This window comes from Botrytis byssoidea (assembly GCF_014898295.1).
Source record: "Botrytis byssoidea strain MUCL 94 chromosome Unknown BBYS_010, whole genome shotgun sequence".
Lineage (NCBI taxonomy): Eukaryota > Fungi > Ascomycota > Leotiomycetes > Helotiales > Sclerotiniaceae > Botrytis > Botrytis byssoidea.
In genome coordinates, this window is record NW_024065851.1 from 1,251,633 (window position 1) to 1,267,579 (window position 15,947).

Sequence of the window (15,947 nt, forward strand, 5' to 3'; positions counted from 1 at the left end):
GTAATTAATATCAAGGATAAGATGGTGATTGAAGAACGGAGGATATGGTAAGATTCATTAAATTCACTGGACTATATGTATTATATGTAGGATTGAGGTAAGTCTGTGACCTCAATATGTCCAATTCCCATATTATGATGATGTATTTTCCGAAGTTGCATTGTAGACGAAAGTTCTAATCAACGGGATGACGTTACTTGGCACAAGTTGGAACATTTGAAGTTGTGGATAAGGGAAAATGTACCGAAGCATTGGAAAGCTTGATTTTCATATGGATTTGTTAGATAATATAGATGATTAGTATGGTGCAAATGATTTACACTTATCAAAAAGAATGGAGATTATTAGACGTACGACCAATATAATGTAGTCGTGGTTGATATTTTTGGATTTCCTGATTAGCTCTCGGATTCACCTCGTAGCTATTTGTTCCAGAACCCGGATATTGTTTTTCGATTGTGCTTTGATGATTGGAGATGATATGGTGTGTGAGCTATTAAGACAATACATCATTTACACCGATTAGTTTTATATTATCACCCCTACTATTCTCGTCATTCTGTCAAGTTACCTTGAAGGTCTAGCGAAGTCAATATAACTCACTCCTGTGTTGAACCTCTACTATCAACAATTCCCCTCAGTCCTTACGGAGATCAAAATAGATGAGAGTTCTTATCGCATTAGCTTTAACCACTTCGCATTCCCGCTGCTGACTTTACCTAATAGAGCATAAGCTTTAATGAATTAGATACACCCCGCCGCTTCTTCCAATGATTTACCTTATGTCTTGGCAGGGCTCAATGTGATCCAATCGCTGTGCACGGTTACGAAGGATTGAACATGTTTTGCATCTATCTATTCCGTATAGGATAACAGTCAGAAGGTTTGATTACTAGGTATTTGAAGCTATTCCCAAATCTTTGTTGATTAAAGACCATTTTAGAAGAGGACTTCTCGGTAAAGGTTCCAGGGGCTCAACAGAATACATGTTGCGTAAGCCATGCTGGAAACACCCATTTCACAAGCTCAAGGGTGATACGAAAAACAAGCACTGTAGTCTCTCTCTCTTTGATCTTTGAAGGATTGTGTTCTCACATTCCATAGAGTTAGGAACCTCTTGAACGATCTTGATAATCCACATGAAAGAAATCTGCGACTACTCGTGTCCCAAAATAACATCGGCACAGTAGCAAGGAGGAAAGAGGGCAGTCACTACACACTCGGGAAGCCACGTCGTCCATGATCATTCTAGTAGGCAATGACAAACATTAATATTATTTGGTAGTAAGATGTAGGTACGCAAGGAGCCACACTCCTGTAGGGCTCTCGTGAAGAGTAGGAGTATGGACTATGAAGGTCCTTTGATTAGTCTTGCAATATATCCTCTTGTGAAGGTATAATCCCGAAAGATCATACCTTATTTCAACCTCCATTCAATCTCGACACAAGACGCGAAGATATTGAAAGGCTCTTCAAAGAAGAGTCTCATCTATGAGTGCCAATGAAGGCTGAGTGATTGATCAAGGTACTGCTGTTGTTTATGGCATTTGGAGCCGGATGAAGCAACGCTCTCCAACTCACTGCACCTCGATTTTACGCATTGACTTACCCTGGCCTATAGTCAAAGGATATTCTCCTTCGTAGCATGACATCGAGTAGGTATCAGAGTTGGACTTGTGGATGCTCGATACATTGAGGTTTCTCGTTGTCATTGAGATGAAATATCTGTGTGTTGAAGTTCAGATGGTTGGAGAGAAAAAAGTAAAATTTATTTTTCCGCACGAAAAGGTCCAAGCGCTTTCACTTCACGTGACCATGGCTCTAATCTCGGATTGGGAAAGTCCATTTGCCGAAACACGAAATCTATCAAGCCAGCCAGCCGCCAGCTTCACTTCATCTTTTTGCAGCTTCTTGTCTACCTATCTACTTAATACTATAAGCCTTGCGTTTTATCCTTAATTTCCTTTGCAAAGATACTTCTCATTTCATTACCTCTCTAATTCAATCAACACAATGGTAGGAAAAAAGAAGCGCGGTCATCCCGATATCGAGGAGTTACTGGCTCGCCCTTGGTGTTATTATTGTAAGTATCGCCACCATTCCCATCATCGCACAATCGCGACGCTAACAATTTTCCCACCACAGGTGAACGCGATTTCGATGATTTGAAAATTCTCATTTCTCATCAAAAAGCCAAGCATTTCAAATGCGAACGATGTGGTCGACGATTGAACACTGCTGGAGGTATGTCATCTCTGGTCTGAACATATACCATTTCATTCAAGCTAACCGGCAATCTGCAGGACTCTCCGTTCATATGAATCAAGTGCATAAAGAAACTTTGGCAAGTGTCGACAACTCTCTTCCAAACAGGCAGGGTCTCGAGGTCGAAATCTTTGGTATGGAAGGTATTCCTGAGGATGTGGTTCAAGCACATAATCAGCGCATAATTGCAGGTTTCTATCAAGCGGAGCAGGATCGTCGTGCTGCCACAGGAAACCCTGCTCCAGGAACTGCCAATGCTGGTGGTGGTCAATCAAAAAAACCAAAAGTGGAATCACCAGCAGATTTAAAGAAAAGGTTAGCAGAGCACAAAGCGCGGAAAGCTGAACAAGCAGCAAATGGTGGTAGTGGTGGAACTACACCATTAGATGCCGGAATTTCTAGTGCCGCAAGTCCTTTGGCAGCCACACAAAGTCCCGGTGCATTCGTAAGTTGTCTAAAATCCTTCCCAACGAATATCAATCCTGACTTTCATGAACAGAACAACTCTCCTTTCCCCACTCCCCAAAATTCTTATGTTGCTACACAAGGTGCGGGCTATGGATCATTTTCTCAAGAACCATACAGTCAACCTGCGGCAGCTTACCAACAGCCATATAACCAACAGCCGCCTTTCTCCGGACCTCCCGGTCCAGCATATCAACCTCAATACTCCCCTCCGCAATATCCACCTAATGCTTATCAACCACCACCATATGGCGCTGGTTCCCCCCCTCCAGGATCGTTTAACGGATATCAACCACCACCATCTCACACTCCACCTATACACGGTGGCCTTCCTAATCGACCCCCAAGTCTACCACCAGCGCCTGGTCTTCCCCAAAGACCATCATTTGGTGCACCGCCAATTCCGCCATACCAGATGCAACAAATGCATCAAAAGGGCGGTTGGAATGGTAATGGATGGAATGGACAAGACCAAAATTCAGCTACGTCATCAGCTTATCCTCATCCTCCAGGTCTTGGGGAGCATTCGACTAACGCATCTACTGTTGATGACCTTGTTTCAGGTGCGGCTAGAGATGCCGATGATGACATTGACAAAATAATCAGAATGGCAGAGGCAGGTATTAAGCCTCCGAATAGGAACTCTGTCGATCTATCAAAAACCGAAACTCCAGAAGCCGTTGCTGCTCCTGAAAGTGTCGCTCAACCAGAAGCAAAGACCGAGGTCGCCGAGAAGAAGTCCAAGAAAGACAAGCCGATGAAAATGATATACTCAGATAATGAAGTGAGTCCGGAGGAGAAAATGGCCAAGATGCCCAGGTACGCATTTGTCCCAGATGGAAAGATTGAAACATCCCTTGAGGAATCTGTTGCTGCTGTTACTGTCAACAATTGATTATTGGAATGATTTCTCGAGATTATATCACAGAACTCGTCTCGGATTACTTTCAAAGCACGCATTTGAAAACTTCGATAAACATCTTGGTACCTCGGACATCTCGATACAGCATGGTTGTGCTCAACAAAATTACGGGGAGGATTCGTGCTGAAAACAGCTAAGTCTTTCGGGAATATGTTTGACTTGATTCGTCCTCTAAAAATTCGCCTTCTGATTTTAGTATCTACATTTGGGGTTTAGGAAGCGTTCATACATGATTTTGGTAAGTTTCATTGATGAAGGAGGTTTAGCATTACACTTTAGAAAAAGGAGAATTACGGACGAGATACTCTTGGTGAAGTTCAAAAGGGGAATGAAAGAGGAGGCTTGCTTGTAAGTACTTCAAGGTTGGCGATCTCTACATCACACACTTTCCATAATTCTGAACAAACTTTTTCGTATTCATTGCCGCTACGTATATTTCGTGATTAATTATACTTTTTTTTTTGCAAATAAATGGGATATTAGCCGTCGTAACTCCGCTATAGTTGGCGAGGGTCATCTCGAGCTGGAGGGCTCATGTATTGTTATATCTGAGAAGTCTATAATCTAGACTATTCAATCTTCTACAATAGTTGCCTTTTTAAGTTACATACAAGCTTTTATCCGCAATTTCTCCCACTGTTGCAACCATACGTGATTTGTCCTATTACTCAATTTAGGCTAAATAGAAAAGTGACATGTTCAACCCCGCAAAATCTTTATGCCGATCTCTACACGACTCTTTTTGAAAGGACCTACACCACTATATTCCACGGATAAGTTTTGTACTTGGCTTGGCTTGACTACAAGAAGACACTACGCTGCCAGGCACAACAAGTATGCATACAAGGGATTTGCATTTATCCCGTGCTTGACCTTGGATGATTGGTCCGATCAGCAGGAGCTTCTCTATCCAACATCTGCATATGCAAAGATTTTATCCTCTGATCCGCCTCTTACCGTAAGTTGCAGAAAGTCAAGTTTGGGCGATATAGCTGCTATATGGGGCCCCGGATTTTCTTATGGAGAATGTTGCTACAGTATTTAAGTACCGCTTGATTCCTGATTTCAATGCTCTAATTTTACACAATTCTTTTTTGCTTGATCTCTTGTATTTGCTTGCATGCCTTTCTTGGAGAACTCCATGCGGTGACCAACAATTCAATCATTGGCATTCAAAATGACGTCTTCCAGTCTACGTAGACTGCCTCTTTTCCTCACTTCTTTGACATTTCTTTTGCCGTTAATTGCTGCATTAGGCCAAGATCCAACAATCACAACGACAAAACCGACAAATGGCACATCTTCTCACTTGCAGATAGCAGGTAAAGGGCTCAATGCACAGATATTAGTGAGTAAAGAGGAATGGTGGGGTGTGTTGAGGGTGGCGGAGGATCTGGCTGGTGATTTAGGGAAGGTCGTTGGAGAGAATTTGACGTTGGCTTATTGGAATGGAAATGCTGGACCAAATCTTTCTGCAGGAAGTTCTGGTTTTGGTGGTGGTGGAAACGGAAATGATCACCCACCACCTGAAGGGAATAATGGTAATGGAGAAGGCGGAGTGGTTGGTGATATCGCCAACCCAGGTGGTGATTTGGGACATAACGCAACGGTTGGTAGTAACGGCAGCGGTGCAATCGAGGTGCTTTATACTTATAAAGCACCTACTAATGATGTTAATGTAAGTTTTATTTTCTCTGTCAATGAATCTCTAGACATGGAGATAGACAAGCATTATATCATGCCACGCTCAATCAGTTTACAGATAATGATTCTTACACCAAAATAGTATACCGTTGGTCCAGAACAAAACTTCACTGGTCCTACTCTACATCCATCTAATCCTTCATCAACTGTCCTTATTGTAGGGACTCTCACACAGTCACCACTGATCACCCAACTTATCTCATCCGGTCTTCTAGACCCGAATCCCATCAAAGGAAAATGGGAAGCCTTCATGTCCGTCATAATTCAAAATCCTCTCCCTGGTATCCAGGAAGCAATGGTGATCGTGGGAAGCGATCTCAGAGGGACCATATATGGAATGTATGATATTAGTGAACAAGCAGGTGTGAGTCCGTGGTGGTGGTGGGCGGATGTCCCAGTAAGAACCCAAGATGGTGTTTGGGCTTTAGATCCAAACGCGACACAGCAGCGTAGACCAGGACAAGGACGACAAGGAGGATCGGGACAGATGGGTCCGCCACCTGGACCTCCAAGTGGAGGAATGCAAATCTTGAAGATACAGGATACGCCGAGTGTGAGATACAGGGGATTCTTTTTGAATGATGAACAGCCTGCATTGACGAATTGGGTCAAGTAAGTTTTGATATTAACACTAGAAAGACATGACTGCTAACAATTACAGTGCGAATTATCCAAAAGGAAAATATGGTGCTGGATTTAATCATTACTTCCATTCCCAAGTTTTTGAACTCCTATTAAGATTAAGAGCGAATTACTTCTGGCCCGCTCAATGGGATAGTATGTTCAATGTAGACGACTACGCTAATCAACCATTGGCGGATGCTTATGGAATTGTGATGGGTACAAGTCACACAGAACCAATGTCGCGTGCCACCAAAGAATGGTCTACTTTCGGCAAAGAATATGGCGGAAATGGACAGTGGGAATACGACACCAACAATGCATCGGTCGCGCCTTTCTTCAAATACGGCGCTGAGCGTGCTGCTCCCTATGTTGCCAATACTCTTTTCACGATGGCCATGCGTGGATCCGGTGATACTGCTTTGTCTTTGACTCAAGCGCAGGCTATCTCGGTACTAGGGGATATAGTAACGAAACAGAGGGAGATATTTGGGGAAGTATATGAGGGCAGGAATGTCACTGAGATTCCGCAAATGTGGTGTTTGTATAGTGAGGTTCAGGGATATTATGAGGCGGGGATGACGGTTCCAGATGATATTACTTTGTTATGGGCGGACGATAATTTTGGGAATGTAAGACGGTTACCATTGGTTAACGAGACGAGTAGAAGTGGCGGTTCTGGTTAGTATATTCTTGGTTTTGCTTTTGGGATAGAGATCAACTTACTGACATTTTATAAATAGGTGTCTACTATCATGTGGATTATGTTGGGTCTCCTCGAGACTATAAGTGGATTAATACTATTCAACTTGAAAAGACTGTTGAACAGGTAAGTAATGTCCCAATTCTCTCTTTCATGGTCCTAGAAGCCTAACTGAATATACCAACAGATGCAACTTGCATCCGCTCGTCAAGCAAACCGCATCTGGATGCTCAATGTGGGTGATTTGAAACCCCTCGAGATCCCCATAAACCACTTCATGGACCTTGCCTACAACACACCTCAATGGGGTTACGATTCCGTCCCCACGTGGCTCAACTTATGGGCAACTCGAGAATTTGGCCCTGAGTACGCTTCCAACATTTCAAGCATCGTGGACACATATGGTATGCTGGCTGCGAGACGAAAGTACGAAAACATCGATATGACAGTTTATTCGGTTATCAATTACAACGAAGCTGACGCCATTCTCGCACAATGGGATGAATTGGCCCAAGAAGCTCAAGCTTTTTATGATAAATTGGGAGATGATTGGAAACCAGCTTATTATGAGATGATTTTACAGCCAGTTCTGGGAGGACAGGTTGTCAATCAGATACATATTGGTGCGGGTAAAAATGTGCATTACACGCAGCAGAAGAGGAATGCTGCCAACGAAGTCTTCCAGGAGGTATTGGAGGCTTTTAAGATGGACAATAATTTGACGCAGAGATATCATAATTTGCTAGATGGAAAGTGGAATCACTTTCTTGATCGTGAGTATACATCCTTATATCCCCGTGTTATTATGATAGCATACTTACAATTACACAGAAACCCATCTCGGATACGATTACTGGCAACAACCAATGCGCAATGCTCTCCCTCCAATGTCTTATGTCCAAGCTCTCGAAACTTCTCTCGCGGGAAACATCGGCGTCGGAGTTGAAGGATCAAATGCCACAGTATCCGGAGACGACAATTATCACACGCTTTCCTCGGAAGTATTGACTCTACCTCCCATGGATCCATACGGACCACAAACTCGCTACATCGATATTTTTGCTCGCGGACTCCTCGGTTGCAGCTGGACCATCAACACCTCTCAACCATATGTTCACCTCTCCCCAACTTCCGGTACAACCGGCGGCTCAAACGGCACCGACACCCGCGTCTACGTCTCCGTCGACTGGGCCTCCGCACCCCCAGCCCCCAACAGCACCATCGCAACGCTCCTCATAACCTCCTCCTGCGAATCCGGACAGTGGGGAAACTACGCTCCCCCTTCCGTCCTCCTCCCCGTAAACAACACTCTCGTTCCCTCAAACTTCACCACCGGCTTCGTCGAATCCGACCGCCACATCGCCATCGAAGCACACCACACCTCCTCCTCCACCTCCATCAACGGCACCTCCTACATCACCCTCCCCGGACTCGGTCGTACCTCCTGCGGCGTCACGCTCTCCCCCGTCCTAGCCCCCACGCAAAACACCACGCACGGCCCCGTCCTCCTCTACAACCTCTACACCTTCACCCCCGTCCCCCTCGCCAACATCACCCTCTTCATCTCGCCCTCCCTCAATCAAAACGGCCGAGAACGAACCCTCAAATACGCCATCGCTCTCGACGACGAAAACCCCCAGATCATCCAATTCGTGCCCTCGAGCGTCTCGACCGCCATCTTCCCAGTCGGATGGGCCGGCGCCGTCGTCGATAATGTCTGGGGACAAAGTAGCGGGAATACGACGACGACAAGGCATACGGCTTTGAAGGTTGCAGGGGCGCATACGCTGAAGATTTGGGCGATTGAACCGGGTGTTGTTTTTCAGAAGGGTGGGTCTTTTTTCTTTTTTCCTCGTTTCTTTCCCTTCCCTTCCCTTCCCTTTCCTCCTTCCCCTCTTCCCCCCATTTCCGTCCCCCAACAACATCACACAACATAACATACCAACCTCCTCCCCCAACAGTAATAATCGACCTCGGCGGCATCCGCCAAAGCTACCTCGGGCCCCCCGAAAGTTTCCGAATCGGAGGCAGCGAAGCGATCGGGAAAGCGAAGACAAATTTCGCCGGCGTGGATGTTCGGAAGTGGGCTAAGGGTGTTGTTTGAAGATGAAGATTGGGGAATTTAGAGAAGGAAATGTATGGTAAGATTACTACTTGTTTTTCAAACGCAGAGCGGATTATCGTGTGCTGTGCTGTTAGCGGTTTCGGGAATTGATGAAGCTAGATTTATGAAGAGTTGTGAGATATCTTTGATAACACGCTCTACGTTTTGCGTGTGCATCCTAATTGATGATAGATAGATGTGATTAAAATCGATAGATATCCTGCTTACACTGGAACAAAATACCATCTGATTAATCTGAGCTTAAGACGTGCCAAATAGTTTGAATAGTTAATCATTAATCAATATCTCTATATACAAAACTGGTGAACTCTATTCAATACAATCATATTCCGTATATTATGGTGTCATATGCTGTATGTATCGTCTAGCCCATTCCCCGTCTTCTCTCACTAAAAGGGAGCCGCCATAATCTTATCGTTGGACCCCCTCTCTCGTCCCCCATCACTCCTTCTTCTTCCTCCTTATTAATCCGCCCAGAGTCTTCTTCTCCTTAGGCGCAGCATAATTCTCCTCCTCCACATTATGTTTCTCAACAATCGTTAAGAAAACCTGATCCAATGTCGTCGGACTAACTGAATAATACTCTAATCCAAGTGCTTCCCTCTGATCTTCTAATTTCATAATCAATGATCCTATTCCTGAGTCTCTCAACTTTGATTCGTCGATACTACTTCCAGTACTATAGATCTCGTCTTCCGCCGATTCGCCGTCCATTTTCATGTCAGATTGCTTTGAAGAATAGCTAGACACCGGTACTGAGAATCGCATTTGACCATGAAAAGTTTTGTCTTCAATGACTGCATTTCGGAAGTTATCATTGATCCAAGCTTTCAAAATCGAAATCTCATCATCGGTGGTGTGTGGTGCACTTTTAAGAACCAAATGAACATAATAAGAACCACCAAATTTACTTCTCAACCGATCTGAAGTACCCATTGCCAACATCCTTTTAGCCATGATACCTGCACGGTCAGCCAATGCATCAGCTTCTTCCATACTATGAGTTGTGAGTAAGAGTGAACGGCCTGGAACGACTGAAGCAAGCGTTTTCCACATCACTCTCTTTGCAGCAGCATCCATGCCAGAGGATGGTTCGTCAAGGATTAGCACTGTTGGGTTACCAATTAAAGCGATTCCGAGTGATAACTTTCGTTTGTTTCCACCGGAAAGTTTAGCTGCCATACGAGAAGCAAATGCTTGCAGACCAACAGCGTGTAAGACAGCTTGAACATTATGTTCGACGTCTGGAACGCCTCTTACGCGTGCATAGAAGGCGAGATGCTCTAAAACGGTCATTTGATCCATTGCATCGAATTGAGGACAAACTCCCAAATGAGCTCTTGCATTAGCACGATGTCTGTTAATTTCAATGTTCTCCACAAAAACATTTCCTCCATTTTTGCTTGGTTGGATATCACCACGGATCAATGATATAGTGGTAGACTTTCCTGCCCCGTTTGGTCCGAGAAGTGCGAATACTTCACCATGCTTTATTCCGAAGGTTATGTTCTCGACTGCAGTAAGAGATCCAAAACTCTTGGTCAAATGAAGAACTCGAAGACCATCATTTGATGAATTGACTCGGACGAGTTCATCAGCAATTTCTTCATCCGCAGGAATTTCATTGTCAGTCACTACGTTAGGTGACTTGCGATGCCTTCGGAACCAAGCCAATACAGAGCCACTGTCATACCAGATCAGAGTTGCAAAGAGTGCAATGATCTGGAGGATCAAATATAAAATCGGTCCACCATATTGCAGGATTCCTCCAGGGTTCGGTGCTAATTTTTCGCCAGAGCAAGTAGTAGAAAACAGATTCAATGCGATGAACATTGCTCGGATAAGACTCCCCATTGGTGTAAAAACACTGATAACGAAATGGACAACGAGAAGCGTTGAATCTATCTTGTTGATTGGAGCATAGGTCAAAGTACACAAGTAACCAACTAGATAGATTAGGAACATGACCGCTTGCCCAGCAGCTGCGAATGCAAATGCTGAAAGTTGCGTACTGGCAAAAAGTGACACCACGTACGATAACAAGATCGATGCTAGACCGAACAGAACGAATATGATAAATAAATAGCCGACATGATACCAAACTGAAGAAGCAGCTGCAAAGATTATGACACTCAAAGCACTCGAGATGAGAACGAGCATGAGATCGAAAGCAACGTACGAAAGCCATAATGGTAATGACCGAACACCATTGGAATACTGAAGACTTCGAATATTCCTGGTTCTTTCGACGGTAGGGTACAATGAGAAGAATCCTGGGTAAGCAGACATTGCAAGACCGAAATAGACGACAAGTTGTAATGATTTACCGGTCGATGGTGCCCATGGAATATCAAACTCAGAATATTGTGTGGCAATAGATATGTTAGTGAGCATAATGTCCATGACATTTTGACCCCATACAGCATTGAATATCTGACCGTTGCCTTTATACGCGAGTGTGGTTTGTGAACCACCGTTATCAAGGAAAAATCCTGATGGAGTGACATTCGCGAAATTTTGATCAATGTAGCTATTGAACTGAGTTAATGTGTCGACTCGATGAGTATGACTTTGGATTTGATCTGGCGTAGGCAACAATCCAAACAATAAAGGTTCAAATAAAGACGTAAGTATTTCCGTCGAAAACCTTGAGGACGGTCCGATAACAACATCATAGTTCTCAACGCTGAAGAGATTTTCTGAATCAGAAATAGAAACTCTGTCGGTTGGAGTACAGCCGGCACCGTTATACCCTTTAAGGAAAAGAGTTACGAGACCAGCCGCAATGATTGGGACAAGGAGAGCTGCAATGTAAGGCAAATAGTTTCGTCGAAGAACAGTCAGTCTTTTTCTAAACAGAACCCAGGCTTGCCGGAAAAAACCAATATTTTGACCGGTATGTAGTTCCAACGCTTGACGCTCGTGGGTATCGACCATTGCAAGTTTTGTGACAGTATCCTTGTCTTTTCCGGATTGCTCATTGTCAGATGATAAGTTTTGGATGAGTAGACTCTCGTCACTTTCGGCACGAATTTCGTCGGCTAATTGTAAAAATACATCTTCGATCGTGGGTCCGGACAATTGATATTCTGTGATGCCGTCTTCTTCGAGGCGTCTGATAATCTGAGCGGCTTGCTTTGAAGTGGGTGCTACATAAGTCGTTTGGCCAAATGAAACGTGCTGCTTTATCCCCTCAACCTGAGGAGGCTCTTTGTGTTCGTGAGCGGTAGGAAGATTGATGCGATAGCCGCCACCTAATTTCTCCTTCAATTCAACAGAAGAACCTTCTGCTCGAAGTGTGCCTTTTGACAATATTGCGATCCGGTCGGCGAGAAGATCTGCCTCATCAAGGAAATGTGTCGTCAAAATAATAGTTCGTGAACCTCTTTCGGCCAGAAGAATATCCCAGATCTTTCTTCTACTCAAAGGATCCAACCCACTGCTTACTTCGTCCACACAACATACCGAACTTCCACCAGTGAACATCATTCCTAATTGAAGTTTCCGCTTTTGACCACCAGATAGAGTTTTCGATTTTGCGCCAATCTTTCGGTCCAAGTCTATTGCTTTGATCAACTCTTTGAGAGCTGCTTTGCTGTCCCGGGGTCCTGTGGATTTGAGGCTATTGAAGATATGAATGTGCTCCTCTACTGTAAGTTCATTCCATAGCACATTCTTCTGTGGAGCAATACCCAATCCTCCTGTTCCATCAACCGTAATACTTCCACTAGTAACGGTATTCAATCCTGCGATTGCATCCAAGGTGGTACTCTTCCCAGATCCGTTAGCACCTAGAAGGACAAGAATTTGACCTTTACTTGCGGTCAAACTCAAATCATTGACAGCGACGACAGTAGCTGTGGGGATCTTGGTAAATCCAGCTGTCTTCATTCGAAACCAATTGGGTCGGTAATGTTTTGTGAAATTCTCCAATCGAACGGTTTCCAATGTGTTAGACCCAAGTGATTGCGCATGCTTCTCAGAGCCTTGACCAACAACTGAGCGACCCTTGGAAGTTGTTCTGAAAAGGCAACGTTCGACTAGAGCTCCGAGGATTGGATAAACAAATATTTGAATGATTAAGAACACCCATAGAGCAATTCCAGGCAGTGACCATGGATTGTTTGGTGCGGCTTGTACAAGGTTGGCGCCAATATTTTGCCTTTCAAATCGAGCCATGAAAACGAGGAAGAATACATAATTACATGGAGCGAAAAGTAAACTCAAGATTGCCACAGTCCCCGAGTTTGACTTGTCTATGACTTGAGTAACGACACCAAGTAAGAGTGTGACAATTGCGAGAGTGATTCCGCTGAGCTGGGCTTTCTTGAAAAAAGCGGCACCAAGGATGGAGAATGATGTTAAGGATAGGCCGGCTAGAACATGAAATATTATCACAATGGCCATGGAGGTCTGGGCAAAGACCCCTACTCCTAAAACGACACCCATGATGATCCATCCTGGTATGTAAATGATATCAAAGGCTAGATGATACGAAAGTATCCTAGCTACTTGAGGTTCCCATCTTCGTAGATTCGGCATCATAGCTTCTAGAAGTTGTGACATTCCAAGCTCCCTCTCAGAGGCAATGAATCCAGTCAAATGATATGTAACACCAACCATACCAATCAAGAAAGCAACACCAAGGATATTGATGATAGCACTTTGGTAATTTGTCCGGATTGCAGTTTCGCGTTGCTTCTGAGTCTGGCTAGTATACGGGTATTCGTTAACGGTAGTGGGCAACGCATTTTGGTCGATTGTTGTATTTCTCGAAGCAATTGCATAATCAACAGCACGCTGCAGTGGCAAAAGGAAAAGTTCGGCATCGTTTTTATCTGTTTTAACATCAATCTGCGTGCCGAACGCGCCATCTGCTCGCATTGTATAGTTCCATATTCCTCCTGTTCCTTCCGAGGGCGAAGAATTGAAAACAATGGCACCATAACAAGATGTTGCCCCCCTTAGACTACTTTTGCAGATATCCAGTAGTTCAGCCTCAGTTGTCAAATGTTTCACTTTTGCCCCAGCAACTTCAGCCTGCGAAGTTAAATCAGCAATAACAGCATCGACGTCTCCTCCGATTAAACCATTGTTGACAAATGCCAAAGTATTTCGTCCACCCGTCGCGGCTCGGAGCCCTTCTCCTAATGATCGAATGGGCTGGCTAGAGCCAATCCCGTAAGTTGAAGGTGGTATGAATAAATTCCTGGCATAACTAAGAAATACAATCAAGGCCACTGGGAGGATGAATGCGCGTATGAATGTGCTGAAGGCATGTCGGTTGACCGTAATGAGGAGATTCTTGCCAGTCAAAGTTCTGACTTGGCGGAGTAATCCCATGATGGCGACTAGGGCCTTTTCGTTGAGGAATTAGATAGATACACTCGAGCGCATGCCGGTGTGTGTACGATGACCGTCGAAGGAAAATATATCGAACTCGAACTGTATTATATTAAGGGCAATGGTCGGGGAATTTGACTTTATATCATCACTGACAAAAGAATGTAGGCGCTCTCGTACAGTGTGATCAATCGTCGTGTCAAGGCCAAGGGGTCCAAGAGGCCAAGCAAGAGTGAAAGAAGGCTGTGTTGAATAAGATGCAAGCAAATATTACGGCTAAAAGGTAGACACGATGACGATTAGATATTAGATATCAATAAAAGGGTTTTCGATAGATGTACGAGTAGTTGAATTCTTGTCTAGAACGTTAAACACAGGAAGGATTACAAAACCGTTATATACAGAGAAGTAGACTGAAACAAGGAGAGTAGAAGAGCAGAAGAGGCATTAGACAGATAGACAGCCAGAGGAGACCAGGTAGACCAGTTAGATAGACCAGGCCGTGTCGATAGATGAAAACCCGAAACTGACTACGAAACAGGATCACTATCGAAAATTCGCATAGCGATGTTGAAAGCCCCAATCATGGAAATTGACGAAGATGGAAGGAGAGTAGAGGACGGACAATATACGGAAAAATCCACACAAACACGGGATAGCAATAAAAATGTCTTTCGTAAAAATGGCCCAGATATCTGCATGCTTGGAAAAAAGAAATATAATTCATTATTGTCCAATTAAATATCTTAATCTTAATCTTTCTACTCGCCATCGATATCGATATCGGTCCCTCGGCATACCCGCTCGGGGTACGGAACACTATCAACGCCGTCCGCCACAGCACCTCAATTCAAGCCACAGAAGCACTTCAGACTATTAATTATCAGCCACCTGCACTTACATACTAGATTCTTCACCAATATCACCGTCGTTCCCCAGCCAGCCAACTTCATGTAATCACGAATACCTACATTGAACGTATTATCTTGTATCACTTCAGCAGTCTGCTCTCCGACATTTTGTAGTCTTTAAGCTTACCTCGGAACATACGATATCAACACCAGTAGTGCTGGTAATCCTCAATCCTTTCCAAGGTTTACCGCGTCTTCCCGACTTACTCGTTGAGCCTTTTCTAGTATCGTTTCTACTCTCTCTTCGAGGGTTCTGTCTATCAAAGAACCCTCCATGCGATTCACGTGTACTTTTTTTGTGCTTCCGCTGTCGACCCTTCAATGGCACAGTCAAACTTCTATTCCTTTCCTTTCTCCAGCGATTCGGGGTCACATCAAGGTGTGTTTGAATCACGTCCATTACATTATTGTGCTCTCCACGAAGGATACAGACAATCCAAGACTTGGTCACATTGATCGTCAAAATAGTATGCATCTCCTCTAGTTGCCATATCTTAAAGTCCGGAATGTCTGTTACTGTTGAAGCATCTGGCGATTTTGCCTGATCTTTATGGAATTCCATATTGATCAGTCCGTCAAACCATGATTGAAACACTCAAATCCTTTACTTTACGTGTGTTTGACATGGCTGCTGAGAAGACAAAATCCCCTGCTTTCTCGGTGATTCTATTAAATCTTCGAGGGTTATTCTTTGCATGGAAGCCTTCACAATCTGTGCGATGCTTAGCTTCCTGATGCTAAAAGTTTGTGTGGTCTTGTTCCCATTGCAATAGTTAACACAAGCAACGTAGAGTATAGTGCATTACAGATCCAGATGTTTAATCTTCAAGCGCTATATATAGCAGACTTATATTACATTCGATGAGATGCACTCTAGACTATATTCTT

At 44.0% G+C, this 15,947-nt stretch overlaps 3 protein-coding genes across 3 annotated transcripts; 2 read left to right on the forward strand and 1 right to left on the reverse strand.

Annotated features, from left to right (window-relative positions):
* Positions 1 to 2,013: 2,013 nt before the first annotated feature.
* On the forward strand, positions 2,014 to 3,625 carry EAE97_005985 (uncharacterized protein; the record flags this gene model as incomplete). The annotated part of the gene is made up of 4 exons (XM_038876498.1): positions 2,014 to 2,083; positions 2,146 to 2,244; positions 2,304 to 2,710; positions 2,765 to 3,625. The coding sequence occupies 4 exons, from the start codon at positions 2,014 to 2,016 to the stop codon at positions 3,623 to 3,625; spliced, it is 1,437 nt and encodes a 478-aa protein (XP_038732974.1).
* Positions 3,626 to 4,829: 1,204 nt separating this feature from the next.
* EAE97_005986 (uncharacterized protein) lies at positions 4,830 to 8,784 on the forward strand (the record flags this gene model as incomplete). The annotated part of the gene is made up of 7 exons (XM_038876499.1): positions 4,830 to 5,330; positions 5,439 to 5,968; positions 6,018 to 6,658; positions 6,721 to 6,806; positions 6,868 to 7,453; positions 7,512 to 8,510; positions 8,642 to 8,784. 7 exons carry the CDS (start codon positions 4,830 to 4,832, stop codon positions 8,782 to 8,784), a joined length of 3,486 nt encoding a protein of 1,161 aa, XP_038732975.1.
* A 462-nt stretch (positions 8,785 to 9,246) lies between these two features.
* EAE97_005987 (uncharacterized protein) lies at positions 9,247 to 14,148 on the reverse strand (the record flags this gene model as incomplete). The annotated part of the gene is made up of 1 exon (XM_038876500.1): positions 9,247 to 14,148. The coding sequence occupies one exon, from the start codon at positions 14,146 to 14,148 to the stop codon at positions 9,247 to 9,249; it is 4,902 nt and encodes a 1,633-aa protein (XP_038732976.1).
* Positions 14,149 to 15,947: the final 1,799 nt, after the last annotated feature.